The sequence below is a fragment of the Thunnus thynnus genome, chromosome 4 (genome assembly GCF_963924715.1).
Source record: "Thunnus thynnus chromosome 4, fThuThy2.1, whole genome shotgun sequence".
NCBI classification, from domain to species: domain Eukaryota; kingdom Metazoa; phylum Chordata; class Actinopteri; order Scombriformes; family Scombridae; genus Thunnus; species Thunnus thynnus.
Genome location: NC_089520.1, coordinates 31,495,034 through 31,514,291, shown reverse-complemented (window position 1 = coordinate 31,514,291; position 19,258 = coordinate 31,495,034). Strand labels below are relative to the sequence as shown.

Sequence of the window (19,258 nt, the reverse complement as noted above, 5' to 3'; positions counted from 1 at the left end):
CATCCGTGCATGTTTGATCAAACACATGGCTCTGTTCCCCTTTTCCAGGCATTACGTGTAAGTCAGTACAGGAAATGGCTTTGCAAAAAGCCAAGCCCTTCCATCATCCTTATGGATATGTCAGACTCAGTTAATAGAAGGATATACGGGACAGAGCACACAGCAAACTAGGGCACACAGCTACAATAACTGGTATTAGTTTCGGCCTGAGCTTGTCTCTGTGGGGACTCGGAGACGTGTCTCTCCTGCATCCTGAGAAGTCTCCATGTGTCACTGTCAGCTCAGCCTTCAGCCTGGAACTCCCCAAGATTGGCCAGAAATTCCCAAAACGCAGCGCTAGGAAAACAGTAAACACTAGTGAGCACTTCTTCCAGTCGTAGCCACTCTCTTTTCAAGCCTGCAGTGCATTACAATGGCATCACATGGGAATAAGGCAAGCGTCCCTTATCTGCACTTGTGTGTGAGCAGCGGAGGAGGGAGGTGGAAGGACATGAGAGAGGCGGGATGAGAGGGAAAGGCTTTGTTCTGAGAGTGTACAACACCTGTCTCCCTCTTGGGGGTGCTGTGATTACTTGGTTGAAATTGCCACTCTGAGCACACAGACTAAATTAACCATGGCAAATGATCCCTGGACAGGCATAGATTCATGTAGAAAGTGCCGGCAGTGCAGTCTTCATCCAGAGTGAATTCGATACCTTCATTGCATTGGCCCGTTCCCTCCCCTCCCCTCCCTGACACACACACCACTACCACCACCACGCACTCCCAATGTGATTTATCTAGTCGTTTTCTGATATCAGGCCAGAATGCTATCAGCTGGTAGGTTTTGTCATACACACAATGAAAGTGTGTCTGAGAGCCCTAGTCCTGTATTGCTGGGGCTAAATGGTGAGTGATGGTGGCGCTGTAAAAATGTTGTAATAACACACAGGAGGTATTCAAGGGACTGTATCTACTCTGTTTCTGAAGACTGGCTACACCTTGTAGAACAAGGGCAGGAAGGAAATAGGACATCTAAAAAATTTAAAAGGTAAGAAACACTCTAAAAGAAAGTGTCAGGACTATTTTGCAGTGGTTTTCATGGTATGACTCTAAATGGCATGAGGAGAACGGAATAGATGAAAACAAAAGGCTCAGAAAGGATCTGCAGGGAAATACTTACATGGGTCCACAGTCAAGAATATTTTACACCTCTATCTCTGCAACATGGTAACATACTGTAAACATTTATTTGCTATATTATTTCTCCAGTGGGGTTGCTGCTTTTGCCTCTTTCCTAACATGAACTTGTCTCCTTGCGGTTTGTGCTGCCTGGTCTCTTATTGCCTCCAGGGATTCACTGTGACAATGACGGTGGGAATATGCTCCCTTATTACTCTCCTCTGTCATCATTTGTGACAGATTATATGGACAACCAAGGTTGGTTACACAACCACACACTGGGCTCTTGAGCATAATTTGATTGATTTCTATCTTGTATGATGCCTTGTTACCTACTGCCACTGTAAATGAGAGGATAGTAACCCACTCACTTAGCAGGGTCAATCAGAGACATGATAGAGAGCACCTCACAAAGTGCTGCTGAGGTGGCTCAAACTGGTGCTGACGTGTTTCCGTTTGGACTTGAGATGCTGAAAATTTTAATCAGCATGTGAAAAGTGTTCTTTCAACATCTGTTACATGTCACAGTGAATGTCACATGAATTAAGGAACTTAAATTAATTAAACATGTATGTTAAACCTATATGTCTCATAATGTGTACTGAATAATAACTTTTTAAAAAATGTAAAAGCAGCCCGGTAGCCTACTGGTTAAGACATACCACACAATTGCTTTGTTTTTATGTCAAACCCCTCTCTCTATCCATGTTTCCTGTCTCTCTTTTCACTTTCAATCATCAAATAAAGGCAAAAATGCCAAAAATACAATCTTCGAAAAAATAAAAGACAATACATGTGCTAATGGTTCACTAACTGAGTGAGGCTGCAGCATTCATGTTTGTAGCCTTACTCTTTAGAAGCCATTTACATTGTCTGTCATGAATAGAATGAACTAAAAGAATTAGCTGTCCACAAAAACCTACCTAGGAAGGAGGAATTTGAAACTTTGAGTGGTTGTGCTTCATCGCATTTCACATTTGTGCAGATCATAAAAAATGAAAAACAAGCAAAAAGTGTTTTTTGATGAAAACATCATTTGGAGAATAGGTTATGTCTGTGCAAATCCCATTTATGAACTTCAAAGGACAGAACTCCCCATGCACAGCCAGTATTTTCAGTCAGGTGCTGGTCGGTAGCAGGAACATATAAGGTGAAAATCATGATTTTGCTGTTGGCGAGACTTAACCAATCGCATGAGAACAACTAGTCATCATTCTGACCTGCCACTGCTGTGGTCAGAGTCTAGTTATGTTTTGGTAGTTAAAACTACTTGGTTAATGTTTGGGAAAGACCGTGGTTGATGAAGATACTGTTGCAATGTTGGAAAGGTTTTACACAAATCCCATGAAAGGACCATTACCAACATGTATAATACTGTCAGACTTCTTGGAAAGCAGCCCATTTGTTCCTAACATGGAAATCTTAAAAAACAAAAAACCTTTCATTTCTAAAAAGGCTGAACAATTTGCTTGCAGCTGGGCACTGTAGCTTTTTAGCAAACATTACTCAAACAGGAGTAAATGGTGTGTTTGTTAGGGGTGTTTCTTTGCTGCTGATTTGGACCACTTGTGAGTATTTACTGCAGGGCAGTGTATGTGGGACTGAATCTAATTAACTACAGTGTCCATGCTAATGAATGAACATGTCACTCTGCAGTGGTGTGGCTCATTTGTGTTTTTTGGACAACAGGAGGAATAAGAGGGCTTTGATACACAGACAATACTTGTTAGCACAAGTTAGTAAGTAAGTTGTTAGTAAGATCATTTCATTGTTGGTTTTGGTGTTTTTATGAGATATCACACAATCACAAAATATCACATAAAAAGTCACATGCTTTTCTAAGCCAACCATCCGTGCTGACCTACTCCCTAAAGGCATTATATGATGGTATATATAACAATGTCGTAATAGTTTCACTTTTACTACTTACTAGGTCAAAAATTACCCTCACAACTGCAAGAAATCGTTTGTCAGGAACATGTAAACATAGAAATTTTTTTTAGTCAAAATGTGAATTGTGGATATCTGCAATGACAATTTTACTAGTCACAATATATTTTGGATATTCAAAATTACATTATGGATATCTGGAATGGTTTTTCATTTTGGATACCTGAAATTAAAATGATGACTAGTAACAATTGGATTGTAGATATCTGAAATGGGAGTTTCATTTGTGACAGTTTGTCCTAGGAAGAATGTCATTGTGGATATCTGAAATCTTCATTTTGACTAGGAAGAACTGAATTACGGATATCTGCAATATATTTCTAGTCTAGCTACTAAATGTTAAAACGGCCACTTATACTTTTTAAGGATTTTAAGGTATCTTAAATTTAGTTTTGACTAGTACAATCAAAGTTGTAGATATCTTGAAATACAATTTCTACTAGTAAGAATGTTATTGTGGATATCTTTAATTACCATTCTGACTAGTGAGAATACAATTTTGACAAGGAGAAATACTATTATGTATAGCTAAAATGTAATTACAGATAGGTTTGTGGTTCGATTAAATGTTAAAACAGCTTGCCATAGGTGATGAGCTACAGCCAATGAGAGTGCAAGACACAGGTTGATATTGTGTTATTTCCTGTGTCACTTCTGTGTTTTTTTGTGACAAAACATAGTTTGGAGACCAGACAGACTTGTTGGGGATTCCTCCTAATGAAAGATCTTGTAATGTGTGACCCCGTCGCAGATCAGTAATGTAGTGTGCAAATCACAATGACTTTGAAATTCCTGATGTGAGTGATGTGAGCTTGAATAATGCATCGAGGAGAGCATTGAAGAGCCAAGAACCATGTGATCCAGGGATTTTGAAAACAAATTTACGGGAGCAAAGCCTCACCCCAATCTTTCAAACTGAGATGCACACAGATGATCCAACAGCATACAGGTTCAAGACAAACACAAACTTCTGTGGGAAATGGTTTTTCCACAGGTAGGTCAAAAGCCTTTTCATAAAAGGATCTACAAAATCTGACAGTACACATCAGGTGAAGGTTCACACCATGTATTCAAATCAGTGGTGGCTGGTGACTCAAAAAATTGGGGAGAATGGCTTAAAAACTAACCCACGGCATCATGTTATTTTACACTAGTTGGCAATTTATCTCTACTGTCTTATGTTAAAGTTATGTTACATACAGCAACATCTTTATAGCATAACCTGTTGAATTACAGCAACCCATAATCAAACAGAATGTAACATGGAATCTTATAAAAGACCAAATCATACTATGTCATTGTCCCCCACCCGATGAAACCAAAGGGAGGACAATTTTACATGTCATTCACTGAATGGCATGTAAAACAGTTTGCTTTCAGAAACAAAAACCCCTGAGTGGTGCAAAGGCAGGGTCTTTTAAGACATTTATATATGTTTCTAAACAAAGAAGCAATCATTTTAGCCCTGAAGTGGTTCAGATGTGTCATTTTACCAACAAAGTTACACAAAGTTAACTTCAAATTTATAGTATTGTTCTATTGTGACACCAGATTTATGTTCTCATCGAAAACAGACAACATATCACATGATTTACATGTGTTTCCTGTGTATTTTCTTAGTATACAGAATTAAAGTACCAATGAGTACATAATATGATACAGGTACAGATCAGTGCTGAATACCAGAAAGACTGAACACTAAAACATTCACAAATCTAAAAGTGTAAGTTCACATAAAAAGTATTAATGCATGTATCAAATACATGACTTACACACTCTTATCTATATGCACAACATACAAAAAATAGCTTACAAAGCTGACATGTTAAAACTGTTGTTGTTATTCTAGTTACTTTTAGTATTTAAAAAGTCTTATTCTAGTTACTTTAAGTTTATTGCTCAAGCTCAGCTTTAAAAAGAACAAGAATGAAGAAATTCTCACAAGCATGGTCATTCACAAATCACACATCAACAGGTGACCGAACAACCACTCAACTGAAAAACTAGATAAATTCCAAATGAATCAGGTTCTTTCCATGTGAGTCCAGACAGCTCACTGTAACTCTTCAGTAGCTTCAGTGTCCAGGCAAGCTACCTACAGCACATTATATGATGTGACATTATATGCTTTCTTGTTAAGGAGATACATTCAAATAACAGCCACAGAAAGACATTTCACCATCCGAGAAGAAATTAGTGACCAAAGGGACAGAGAGAGAGAGAAGCTGTATCTGACTGATGTTATCTGATATTTCTTCTTTTTTCATGGAGATGAAGTATCCATGTCATAACTTCCTATTGCATTTGTGGCTGTTGGTCTTCTTGTTTGTTAACAGAGCTTTGTTGCTGCTGGTTAACCAATCTGTTGTTGTTTCAATCTTGTTTCATTTAAATTATGTTGTTAACTTTCTATTGTTCAAGAGAGGAGTTCATTTAAGAGCAGCACCACATTGGGCTGCACTCCACCGTAGACCAGCCATGGGTCCAGCCCAGACAGCTGAGGCAACGAGGCTTCGCCAGCAGAGTGGAGCTCTCCATCTGCTCCCCGGTGGTGTCCTCCTAGTCCAAATCCATTCTCCCCGTTAGCTTAACAACAGCCCTCAACAGTCCTTGACGACTGCTACAACAAGCTAACTGTTGTGTTGGCTAATGCAAGGAGCTATCTACTGCTCGATTTTAAAAAAAGGGAAGGGTAAATCAGTTAAAACAGGAAATTTGGACTCTGTTGAAAAGGCCTAAATGATTTATTTTTTTTAGTGATGTCTTTAAAAGTAGTTTACAATTTGCACATTGTAATTTCTTTTGTAATATGCTACTGTATGAATCTATCTATCACTTTACCACATGCAGTGGTAGAGAATTAAAGATGAAATTGATGAAACTGTCATTGGACCAATGTCAAGTCATTATTGTATTCTGGTTATTGATTGGTTAGGATGTCCTCCATTGCAGCATCATTTTACGTGTTTTAGCCAATCATAGATTAACGTGAAAAAAAAAAGAAGTATGTTAAATTGATATAAGAAATCCTGCCCTAAGGAGGACAGCAGGAGCCTGTCCTCCTCTGCTCTCCTCTCATGCCTCATACTGACACTTGCCTGCCCTGCAGGTGTCGTTGAAGCATTTTGATCAGAATTTTAATAGTGGATTTCTTCCAAGGAAGAGAGAAGAAATATTTTATAGATGATACTGAGATTTTGGTTTATATCAAACAATTACTGTTTTTTTTATATTTTGATCTCCCTCTTGCCTCTAAAAAAACAGAGAAGGAGCAACTTCCTCTGCCTCTATTGATGAGACTTCTCTGATTCAAAGGTAAATTACTGTAACATTATGCATTGTATTCCACACAGCTGACAAAGCCCTTCAATCCTCAGTGTAATCTCTCAGGTCATTTTGGAACAAAACTGCTTGGACCGTTATAAAAAGAGATCATTCCACTCTGTTGCTTTTCAAACAAGAAGAATGCTTTCATCATCACATCACAAACTCCTCTGACATGCTTTTTTTGAATGCCACTTATTTTTCAAAGGACAAATCAAAGGTTTCTCAAGGACGAACTGCAATTGGGGGAAAAACTTGTGTATGTCGCTCAACAGATACATATGAGATGCTGTATTTATATGCTCTGCAGTGGCACATCCACCCCCGAGCTTGTCTGCCACCATCTTCCAGGAAAAGCCAGGGACCTCACTCTGGATTATTACAACTGCTTCAGTCTGAGAGGACCATAACATGAGCATGGCACCGCTTGGAGAAGGGGATAATCACAGGATGCACCATTTCAGTGATCCTGTTCGCCTTGGCCATGAACATGCTGGTTAAGTCAGCAGCATGGAGTGTAGAGGCCCCAGACCAAGTCTGGAGTCCGACAGCCCCCCATCAGAGCCATTCTTCATTTCCTGTGGCCCCTACCAGCCTATGAGGTCCTACTGACAACTGTCGAGGGCTAAAAAAGAAAGGTCAGTCATTTCTTCCACAAATGGCTGGGCCTGCCACTAAGCCTGGGCAGCATCACCTTGTACGGCCAGAAGAACTACGGCTCCCATTAAGCAGTCTGAATGAGGAGTTTATGGTCACCCATGCAAGAGAGGTGCTGCAATATAGACTCTACTGACACCAGAATCTCCAAGGCCACCATTGAAGTGAGGACTGGGAGGAAGTGGAGGGCCCAGGAGGCAGTGGACCAGGCAGAATCATGACTGCAGCACAGTGTTCTGGTTGGATCAGTGGTGGTTGAATGTGTAGGGCTTGGCATCATTCCAAGAACTTGTTACAACAAAGCCAGAGGCAAAGATAGGCGTCACTTGGTCCAACAGGAGATGTGAGCAAGAGTGGAGGAAGTACGAGGAAGTAAGATCCCTTGGCCTGAGCTCTGGAAGGCAGAGCTGCCCAGAATCAAGTTTTTGATCCAGTCAGTGTATGACATTATTCACAGCTCAACCAACCTGTATTGTTGGGGGTTGGCTGAGACTCCACCATGTCCCTTGTGTCAGAGATAAGGATCACTCGAACACATCCTCAGCTGCTGCCTGAAGGCTCTGGGAGAGGGACTTTATCGTTGACATCATCACTAGGTCCTGAAGGCAGAAGCCAATTTCATCGGCACAAGGCCAAAACAAGCCCTGTGCATCATCAGCCAAGCCAAACAATGGCGCCCGGCAAGACAAGCCATTGCATTTATCAAGGCAGGGGAGAAACCACAGGCTCAGGCAAGGGTGTTGGGCAGGCTACTCGTCACTGCAGGTGTCAACTTTCAACTGCTTCATCAGCTGAAAGTCGACCTGGGAAAGCAGCTTGTTCCAAGAAACCATCGCAGTGACAACACTAAGGCCAGACCTTAGTGTTGTCACTGGTCCTGATGTCTGAAACATCGAGGCAAGTGGTCCTGCTGGAGCTGACTGTTCCCTGGGAAGATCAGATGGAGGAGGCCTACGAGAGGCTTCCAGATGGCTATGGATCAAGAGGGGGATCCTTGGATTACACAGGCCACTTGGACACAAACTAGGGCCTTACCAACCCTGGCTGGGTCGCCTGGGCGATGGTGTATGATTGTTGAAAGACCTGAACACCTATTGACCCCAGTTTACATCACTGATGATGTGACCAAGTACATCGTAAGATGTATGTAATAGCCAGCAAGCTGCTGGTGATCATTGACAGATGGCTGCTCATTATTTTTCTATATAGCTTTTAAGAATCACACATTGCATTCTTTCACATAGTTGCTGGCATTCAACACGGACAGAAGAGTTTGGTATAAAACTGGAATGTTTTTTAGGTCCATTTTTCCCCTCCAGTGTGTAAGGGGAGGAAACTGGTCAGATGATTTATCTTCTGCCTTACACCTTAAAAAAGCCAAAAAGTGAGTAAAGCATTGATGAGTGTCATCTTTCTAAATTGAGGTCCAATCTTACATGATCCCAGAGAATCTCTTTCATAGCAGCTCTGTGAGATTGTAATTGTGAGCTAAATGCTAATATCAGAATGCTAACATGTTCACAAAAGCCAGTTTCCATCCAAATGTAGTTCGAATTTTAACCAATTTCCAAAAAAATTGCAAAGGAAAGTGTGAATCAATGTACATTTCAGTCCACTACTGTTATGTCAATATTAGGACTTGTGCTCATCAAAGCAGATCACAGTGGAAGTCAAAAGCAAAAGTTGGTGGTGCTAATTCTTCAGTCCAGTGCTATTTCACAATTACAAAAGAGGATGCAACAAGATGACGTAATTAAAAGGCTGCCAGTCAAACCTCTAATACTGGAAAACCAGGAAGAAAACGTGATGGATAAATGGTATTTATATGTGCTTCATGTATCATTTTGAGATACGTAACAGATTTTTTTGTCTAACACAATTTATCATCTTTTTAGTGGAGCAGAAAGTTAAGTCACATTCCTCATGTCTATTTTTTATTCACCCAGTCTATTTCCATTGCACTTTATTGCATTTTCTTTTAGACTTTCTTTCCAATTTCCAGCATTTCCACTCTGGTTTCTTTATGTATGAATTGAAAATGTGTATAAAAACAGCTGGATGGAAACACACTCAATGAAAACTCAAACATACTGATGTTTAGCACATATGTTTATTAGGTTCACCAGCTTAATTTAGCATGTTAGCATGCTAACATTTGCTAATTTGCACTAAACACTAAGCATAGCTAAGGCTGATAGGAATATCATTAGTTCTGGAGTATTAAGTCATAAATCAAATTATTGGACAAATCAAATTGACCTGATGATTAGGGGTGCAACGGATCACAAAACCCACGGTTCAGATCGTGTCACTGTTTTGAGTTATGGATCGGATCATTTTCGGATCAGTAAAATAAAAGAAAAAAGAAAAAGAAAAAAAAGGGAGACAACTATAACTTTGCTTTCCATTTATTCTGTAAAACACTTAAAGCAAGGAAGTTTTGCCCACGGTCTTAAATGAAAACGACATTCAAGATGTTTAAATAAAATCTTAAAATATATAAAATATTCAATACTCTATTATCAAATTAAAGTGCAATATGAGGCATGATACTGCCCTCCTTTAAACATGGTAGTGAATGAAACAATATTCTGTGCCCACATTATCAAAACTTAATGATAACTTAACAGCTAAACATGAACACATCTTGTCTTGCAGCTTAGTTTGTTGAACAAGCTACCAAACTAAAATTCACCAGGGAAAAGTGCACCGCTAATTTCAGTTAGCAGCTATATCGCTAATTAGCTGCTCAGCTGCAGCACATTAAACAGCATGTAAACATACGTGCAGATGTCACTTCGGACCCGTTAAATGCTGGTTTGGTCGTTAATCTTCAAAATCCCTGTTAGCAACACACTGTCTTTCCATGACTTGTACTTACAACAGTTTGTTTACTTTGTCTCCAATGACACATTAAATTTTGCAGTTAATCTGTGGTTCACATGTGTGCCAAACTGTAGGGGGGGGGGACATGGATGCATTTATAAAATTTCATGGCAACATATCTAATAGTTGTTGAGATATTTCAGTGTGGATAAAAGTGGTGGACCGACTGACTGACAACAAAGACATTGCCATCCCTAGAGCCATGTTAGTAACATGGCTAAAAAGGGCCGAATACAGCAGAATCACTGAACATGATAGTGACCGCTTAGACAAAATATTTCATTTTTGCTTTCTAAACACCTCCAAAGGAAAGGGGTGTAATGATGTGTCAGTGTTGATGGATTGCGTTCTAGGTTTACAGAGGCAAACAGAAGTGAACACAGTATGATCTCAGAAGTTTTGAGTTCACTGACCATCTGTAATGATCGGAGGCAACCCTAATTGCAACGGCTCATCTCCAGTGTAATCAAAATTCACAGTGCACCTCTATAATCAAGTGCAATTAATCTGCTAATATCCCCCCAGTGTTGGAATAATGGGGACATTAACAGGGCTCATCTGTTGTGTCTGCTCCTGCGCTGTTTGCTAGGTGGCTTATTCACAGCAGGAGACGCTGAATGCTTTTTGACAGGTATTTTTCAGCATTCATATCACCAAAGTCAATTTGAATAAACTACTGTCATCTCCTATAATGGCTGCTCCCACAACACAAATTTCTCCCCGCTAAACAGGTTTCCAATCCTCAATCAAATAGTGCATGTAAATTACCCCATCCCATTTTCCAAACAATATTGATTGTGACAGAGAGGCATAAGATCATATACAGGAACATTTGTATATCAGCTGCAGAAAACAGCTTTAACATATGATGATGGAAGGGAAGCGGGTGAGAGAGGGTGTCAAATAAAACCCGTATTCCCTTTCACAAGAATAATAAGTGGATAACGGCGCCGTCTTTTTATGCTGAGAGGACATACGCAGCGTTTCCTTCCAGCTTGATTGGAAAATCACATATAGGCTATCAACCTGAACCTACAGTGAGAGCGGCAGGTTTTACCGACGACCCCCCCACACCACCCCCCTGTGCATACCGACTGTCTGGGGGGTTCTCTTCTATTTTCATTTCACAGTGTGTGATAAATGGGTAAATGGACAATGTGGAGTGTAATTGACACAGTGTAGCAATGCTGTGCTTTTCATTTATGCCTCAAAGTCAAGCTCCATGCTTACAATTTCACAACAATTAACACATACAGGTGCAAAAATACAATTACACTTACATTTTACATTGTTAATTTTTTTCACTTAAATTATGCAAAGGTTACTGATTATTTTTGAAGAAAGGCAGAGTCAATGGGAGGCAGAGTGTGGCATCAGCGTAAATCAGCAGCAAGGTGCACTCTAAGCTCTCCCCACATCCTTGACTGCTGCTGACTTTCAAGCATTCATAATATATGAAATCTGTCTTTTATAATTCAACAGAAAAAGGAAACATGCCTTGATAGTGATTTACAGAAGATAGAGCTGGTCCAGAGTGTTAAAAAAAGTCCATTATGTGATGTGTTCTCTGGTAAAAAGAGACTTACTGTATAGATAGAGGACATTCCTCTTGCTGTTATTCACATTGGCATTAATCAATGTTTTTCAAATTTTTCAATGAAACACTAGCCTGTAGGGCAAAAGTCAATTAATCTAGGTTTCTATGGCAACTACTTAGCAAAATTGGGGGTGGATAGGGATCCAACTGATATTTTAGCAGACCCCTGTGCTGTTGACATGGCATTACAAAGGATTTTACAGATTGCCAACTTAAAGAAGAGAGACAATTGAATGGATTGAACCATGGAGCAAAAATCATAAACTACAGAGGAAGAATGAGAGGCTTTGTCTTCTAGACTTTATAATAAATGAGTTCTCTTCTGAGAGTGGTGGAAAACACAGCAGTTTTCATCATATAGTCTGAGGGATTGAGAGACACCACTTTTTTTGGTTTTTTTTTTTAGGGTTTTTTTTGGACCTGTGTAGTTCATCCTCTACCAGATGAAAGGTTTATACCGGCACAGGCAAACGATTAGTGTGCGCTGCATGACCACATGTGGTTATACTGAACTGTATTTTCTCTCAGGTAGTTGAATAACAGTTCTGAGTGAATTTGCAGAGCACGATCCTGCCCACAGGGTTTGCCTTATCTCAGAACATGCTGCTTGTAGTGAAACTCAAGAAATGCAATGGCAGCTGTCTGGTTTGTCTAAAAATTTGATGCAAAGATTTCAATAGTCTGCTGAAATATACTTGTAAATCAGAACCAAACCTTTTGAAATATGAGGCATGAACTTTTCTCCCTAAGGCCAATATAGTGAAGATCAATAATTCTATAAATCTACACAAGCAAGCCGACAAGGAAGGTCAAGGCAGAACAAATAACAATAACACAAATGAACCAGGCAACCTCTTTGAAAAGGGGGTCACAGTGAGGGTATAGTTCACTGAATATGTCAGCAAATCCCCCAGGAACCAGAGAAGGTGAGAACACTATCCCCTGTGGAAATAGGACAGAAAAACAGCAGTGTGCACAGAATAAAGCCACTCAATGCACAGCACTTTATACCCAGCTCACATTCATTTTTAATGAAGTATAATAAGTCACAGCACCAGAGCAGAAATGCAATCCCCAGCCCAGATGATCTAACAACACTGGGCCTTTTTCACACAGCATATCCTCTGACAGTACTGGAGGCACCAAGGCAATGAGCTGAATGTTTTCAACACCCCTGCAAACAGACGTGGCAACCGAGGTGTCTCTGTCTCTCTAGTAATGACAGCTCAGAAAAAAAGCCCTGCTCCTCGTGACTTATCAAAAGAGAGAGAGGGCGAGGTGGTTGGATGTTTCAAAAATCAGTGTCCTTCTTCACTACTTTGGTCATTTTTTATTTATGAAATCGAATACTTCAAGTTAGTTTTCAAGAGGCAGAATGAAATATCAGGCGACTCTAGCGTGCTGTCAGAGTGAAAAACATGCGTTTGAAAAAGGTGTCCAGTGTATTATTGGTCTTGTTGACTGAATTGCAAAAGAGACATTGATGAAATGTAAAGATGGAAAAGGACAGACCTTTAACTGTGACGCTTCCTGTGCTGCTTGCCACGCCAAACTGGTTTCTCGCCACACAGGTGTAGAGGCTTGCGTCAGATTTGGTTACGTTCCATATGCGAAGGTTACCGTTGTCCAGAATGGAAACCCTGTGGTTAAAAACAAGCAAATATTGTGTTAAAAAAGCTTTTATTTTACTGGCATGAGATCAGCCTGCACTATTATTAACACATGCTGCGATGCACACATTGTAAAAATGTAACAGTGTGGCATAGGGTTGACACACAGTAGCAGTAAAGATAAGTGACTAACACTGGGCAGAGAACATTTCTCAGTGTCTTTAATTAAGTTCTGCTTCTTTGCAGATGACAACAATGAGAAATAGGATTGTATTTTCGGGGGTGATTAATTCAGCACATGACTTCAAGAAATCTAGGACAACAGTGGCTTCATGCCCTTTATACAATGGCCACAAGTGCTTCAAAAAGGTCAAAAGGCCTTAACAGAACTTGACATTTTCTAAATAACAAGCAAAAATGGAAATTGTGCCCTTGAAAGCTAGGTACTGTGGGAAATCAAGGGTGGACCAACTCATCAGAGCACGCCGAATTTTAATTATCTGAAATGCTCTGCTGAATCTGCAAAACTGTAAATATGAAACGGCGTCAGCCTGACTGAGGGAGGGGAAAATGATGTGTGGCCGGTAAATTGCTCTGTTCACCTACGAACACAGTCAAAGGAGTCAGAAGAAAGTAAACAGGCTCATTCACTGTTAGACAGCAGTGAGGGTTTACACATTGTGGAATCAACTAAAGGGGAGAGTTTCCTTTAGTGAGGGTTCTTTACTTAAACAAACATATGTGTGCTATTCCATTCATATGCAGGCATACACACAGACACTTAACGCTGCAACAATCAATATTTTTTTTATACTAACAAGTGGTTAAATGCACATGTGTAATGTGAAAGTGGTTGCTTGTAGTAATGAACCCACTGAGAATTATTAGCTGACTCTGCAGTTTCCTTCAGCTCTACGGAGTGTTTTGGTTTTGGGTTTATGGCCCGCAACTTTACAATTCTGTTTTACTGTCTCTGCTCTCATCAAGCCTGTTTTCTAACCAACAACAATACTCTGATAAACCCACTGACTGGCAGACAAAGTCAGTGAGCAGTTGTTTAACACAGAGGAGCATTTAGCAGCTTAAGAGTCAGACCCTTTTATCAGTAGACCAAAACAGAGTTAAAAGGAGAATGAAAATTGGACTTAGATTCATTATGTGGCAAGAAACACAATTTCAAAAAAATACCAATGTTACTCCACAGCTACTGGATGTGTAAATAGGCAGCTGTTTGCTCACACGGTTGCTACAATAACTTCATACAGTGATACTATGTCAATGTTGTGTTTACAGTTTGTTATCCTGCCCCCAAGTGCCCAAAAAGAAATCAATTAACGAAGGTTTAAGATCCCTCTAAGCCTCTAAGCACATTTACCTTACTTTTACCAGCAGTTTAAAAATAGAAGGTCTAGCTAGTCTAGCTGTAGTCAACGGATGCCTTTTTGTTTCAGATGTGAAATATTTAAGCTTTTAAGGTTTTTACTCTTTTGTAAACCAATCTCAAATTTCAAAATCAAAAGTCCAAAATCAAAATTCCAAAATCACAGTTCACCCCATCAGTGTTGACTATTTCTTTATATTTATTGCTTTTGCTATAAAGCACCAATCATCTATCTGTAATTACTCTATTCAAATAATTACTACATGACTGCATTAAACCTGTTATCATATTTTTGGGAAACTTGGTGGAGATGAGCTGTAAGCACAACTGTCACATAACATATCATCACCTTTTAAACTGATATGACAAACTTGTCAGCAAACAGTTGCCAATTTAAACATCCATCAGATACTCAGCAACATTAGCATTCATTAGCTCTACTTTGGTCTTGTGGGAAACATCTGGCTCTTCAGCAACAAAAAACACTCCACTTTGTTCACCAGCTAGCTGCTAACTTTACAGTGTCTGCTGTTTAGTGCTGGGCAGGTAGTGTGCAATGGCTTTTTGCTGAAAACAGCTGCCTGTGCTATGAAAGAGATGAGAGTGATCCAAACAGTAAAGTTATTGGCTGCAAGCTCAGTGGAAATGCAGTAGGGTGATAATTCTCTGAGGGTTTGTCCCTACAAGTGACCGCTTTTACTTACCAGTATGTGATGTCATGTGATCCACCTTAATATAAAACAACTGATTATAGCTGCTTTAAGGTTCCCAGAAAAGCATTTTTTAACCAGTGCCAGATTTTTATAATCATACAAGAAAGTAATGGTAAGATTTACACACACTCTTCGGCTGGCAGATAGTTGGCTATTACTTTGACCCTCTATATTTACTGCTTTAACTGTAAAGCACCAATTAAAACCGTCTGTCACTACTGTACTCAAATACTTAGTGCATGACTGCATTAATTAACAGTGCAACAGGACTAAAGATCCAAAGCAACAGAGCATGTGCAACAGCGCTGCTGCTCCCTTAAATCAGCTAAAACTCATTCCTGCTCTGCTTTTGATCAGTTCAAAACAGCTATGTGACAGTAAAAGATAACACAGTCGGGTGCGAGAGTATTTTAACAGCCATGCTAGAAGTCTAAATGACACATGACAAAAAAAACAATTCATCAGCTTCCACTCTTATGTGAGAGCAGTTTGTTTTCTTGTTTGCACCAGTGATATGTTTAACTGGATGTACTTGTGTAATGTGGTTGATACTGTGTGACACAGTGTTATATTTTACCCCCCTGCTTCATTGTCTTCGTTGGGTCTTTTTCAAGTGTTGGATGTGATAAGAAAGTGCAGAGACACTTAGTGAAAGAGAATCTACTTCTAAAACCACACAGTCCTGCTGAGTGGAGGCTTCTTGGTTTATATCAGACTGAGAGAAAAGTGCTGAATGCAAAGCAGCTGACAATGACCATCAGTTACATGAGGGGCATATCGCAGTGTGGAATGGCCCACACTTAATGGCATCAAACCTGGAGGCCAATACATTTGAGGAAAATGGCCTATTAAATGGCACCATGGTGGTACAACTGACCATAAACCTGAGCAGAGTAAGCACAATAAAAACAAATACTATACATTAATTGCACTGCATTGCTGGCTCTCTGATGACTCAGGTTATTTAAAGGAAAATGTGGACTAAAGGCTTTACCGCATGCACATCTACTATCAATTAACTAGTGGACTTTTTGTAATCAGTGAGAGTAAAAACAAATGGGAAAACATATCATTTTAACTAGAACAAGCTCTGACCTAATTCAACTCAACCACCACAAGGCTCACAGCAATATCTCAACATAACTAAATACCTGCATTTGTGCACAGCGCTGTGTATATCCACAATCCCCTTATCCTCAGGGACAAAACAGCTATCATGTGACTCGTGCACCATGCATCTTGTAAGAGGAGGCTCTGCGGAGAGCGAACAAGTGGTGCTGCATGTGAGCACAATGGCTCTTACAGAGAGTTAAATCCTCAGTAGCCCTCCTGTAGAGCCAAGACTGTTCTTGGCCATTCACCGCATCGTCTACCTTTTTTTAAAAGCTTTATATGAAGACTGGGGAGGCACTTTCCTTTCAGCGATGTTACAGAGAGAGGAGCAGACCGGCTGTTTGCATAAGTGTTCATCATTTCAGTTTGAAGCTAATGGAAGAGCAGATGAGGTCAAATACAGTGGAAGTCAACCGAAGCACAGCGGTGGTGAATAAGAGATGGAGGCTTACTATTAACACGTTTCAGTTTTGCTCCTGCCTTCTCTCTCCTCTGCCACGGCCCAGACAACATGTCTGTGCGATGTGCCCATTATGTGAGGAGACATTTCCCACCTCCATCCCGAGAGAAGCCAGCGGAGGGGGCAGGTATCAATAATTCACAGGTGAGATGAACACAAGTGCCACTCCTTTCATCCCTGCCTCACACAGGTTTAATGGACACGGCAATAATTCTCCTAAAGGAGGCGATTATTTTGAACACGGTGGGATGTCCAAATGCACTCGTGTAATCCTGAAAAACACAGGTGTGTATTTTGGGTGAGATCAAGCCTCTGAGGACAGGGGCTATACAGTGTTGATCCTCCCCGCTCTGTGACAAGATGAAAGAGACAAATAACATCAGTCACAGAGCAGCTATCACGGGCACTGTGAAGTGGAAATCGCAGGGAAGAGCCAGCTCCAAAGTAAAAACCTGTTTTTGTTATTTCCTTACTTTCTCTTTGAGACGCTGTTAACAGATTCAGGCGTTGCTTTTTGTAAGCTTCTTCACAATCAAAAAGGCACTTGAAAATCTTGTTTTGATGTTTCATTCAGACATATTTTGTCTTTGATCTGTTTGATAAATTCTACATTGTGAGAGGAAACTGTCACAGTCCAAATAATGAGTCACAAAAAAGGCAAGGAAATTCTGCGTCGAGAGCAGCGGCTTTGAACTATGTCTGGGCCTGGAATGTAAAGTGAGTTTCTAATAGCAGCAGCAGGAGCCTCGTGCTCAAATGGTGAAATCGTGTTAGCTCGCTTTCTACATAAACACACTAACTCGCTAACGCCGCTGAAGAATCGGAGTGTACTCATAAAAATTCAGCATGCAAACAAAATGCATAATCACAGATCAGATTGTGATTTGAGAGTTCCAAAAAGGACCGTTCATGAATACTTAGTGACTCGGAGACGCCATGGCTGATTGGTAGCATGACTGCAGGGTGGAGGCCTGTATGCGTCTCTACTTAATTAACAGGGTAAATAAAACAGGCTTGTGAAAATAGGGGTTAAGATTCTATCAGTGGAATTACTCAGCCATGAGACCACAGGAAGAGAGATCGTCACAAGCTTACGGTGATTTCACCAAATAATTAGTCTCAGCTAAGGCCTTCTATACACAAAGATTACTGCCTCAGTGCACACACCGCTTGCTCGACTCGCCACTGCAGCAGCCATTCACTTCCAAATACCAGTTAACTAAATGGATAAAGTAAGTATGAAAAAAGCACTGCAGGGGAAGTGTTTGATATTGTGTTTGCCGGCCGCGGCAAGCTCACAGATAAGGTGAGGTGTGTCTGAGTTACCGTTTCCGACCCCCATTGACCATCATCGACCTACCTGCAGGTGATGTTTCTAATCATAATTGTATCAAAACGTCAGTGTTGCTAACAGTGCTGGGGGCTGTAATGTGGTGAGTGTGCGGAGAAAGAGGCGAGGTCACCATATCCTCTGAGACGGGACAAGGGGTGGGACCTAACTTCAGGTGTTGATCTATGCTCTTGGCTGCTTTAAAAACCCTGAAGTGTATAGGGGGTGGGGCTGTCTGAGATAAATTGAAAGGCTGTCTCTCCTAAGGTTCCCCGCAGTGTGCTGTGCTGGAGAGAAAAGGCCTTGTCAGCTGCATAAATCAAGCCCAGCTGTGCAGCGTAGACCCGAAACGCTAAAACCTGCAGAGTGCAATGCAACTGCGGTACAACTTCTCAGATGTCTGCTTTATGCAGCATTATGACTAAAAGAATATGCGTTGTTTTCTTGTGAAGTTGTCAACATCAAGGTTAACGGTCAATTAGAGACCACAAAGCAGGTGTGCTCTTGATTTTTTGTTGTTCTTTCAGTTGACAAAGCGATTGGCTGACACTGGTGAAACAGGGACACCTGGGCATTTACTTCTGACAATTCTTCGATACAGGTGTAATTGATATTGATTTTTGCTGTACTCAGACGTGTACCAATGACTCTCATCTTGTCACACGGATCATTAGCTGCAGCAAATGATCCCAGCATTACCACATGGCTGTATGATAGGAGATGATTAACTCTGAGGTGATTTCAAATGTAAGGCTGTGCCTAGCTAAATTTAAACGCTACAATCCAACAAACCCCTGACCATAACTCTGGTGCATGAATGACATGAATGCTTAGTTCTGGTCATAGACTATATTTTCCTTGTCATTTCTTTTTGTTTTTCTGCCATGCTAGCAACAAGGCTCGAGGGATTGCATTGTAGGTAGGTGAACCCACCACTTTGGTCCAGACTGAAATATCTCAACAAATATTGGAAGGGTCACCATGAAATTTAGACATTCATGGTCCCCAGAGGAGGAATCCTCAAGACTTTGGTGCTTCCTTGACTTTTCATTTAGCACCACCATGAGGTTGACATT

At 40.5% G+C, this 19,258-nt stretch overlaps 1 protein-coding gene across 3 annotated transcripts in view; it reads right to left on the bottom strand.

Moving 5' to 3' along the window:
- Positions 1 to 19,258, bottom strand: part of cntn4 (contactin 4) — a 157,926-nt gene that overhangs the window by 17,323 nt on the left and 121,345 nt on the right. For all 3 annotated transcript variants that reach the window (XM_067588319.1, XM_067588318.1, XM_067588320.1), the window contains one exon: positions 13,088 to 13,215. In XM_067588319.1, the coding sequence (XP_067444420.1) occupies positions 13,088 to 13,215 (128 nt within the window). The remainder of the gene's footprint in view (positions 1 to 13,087; positions 13,216 to 19,258) is intronic.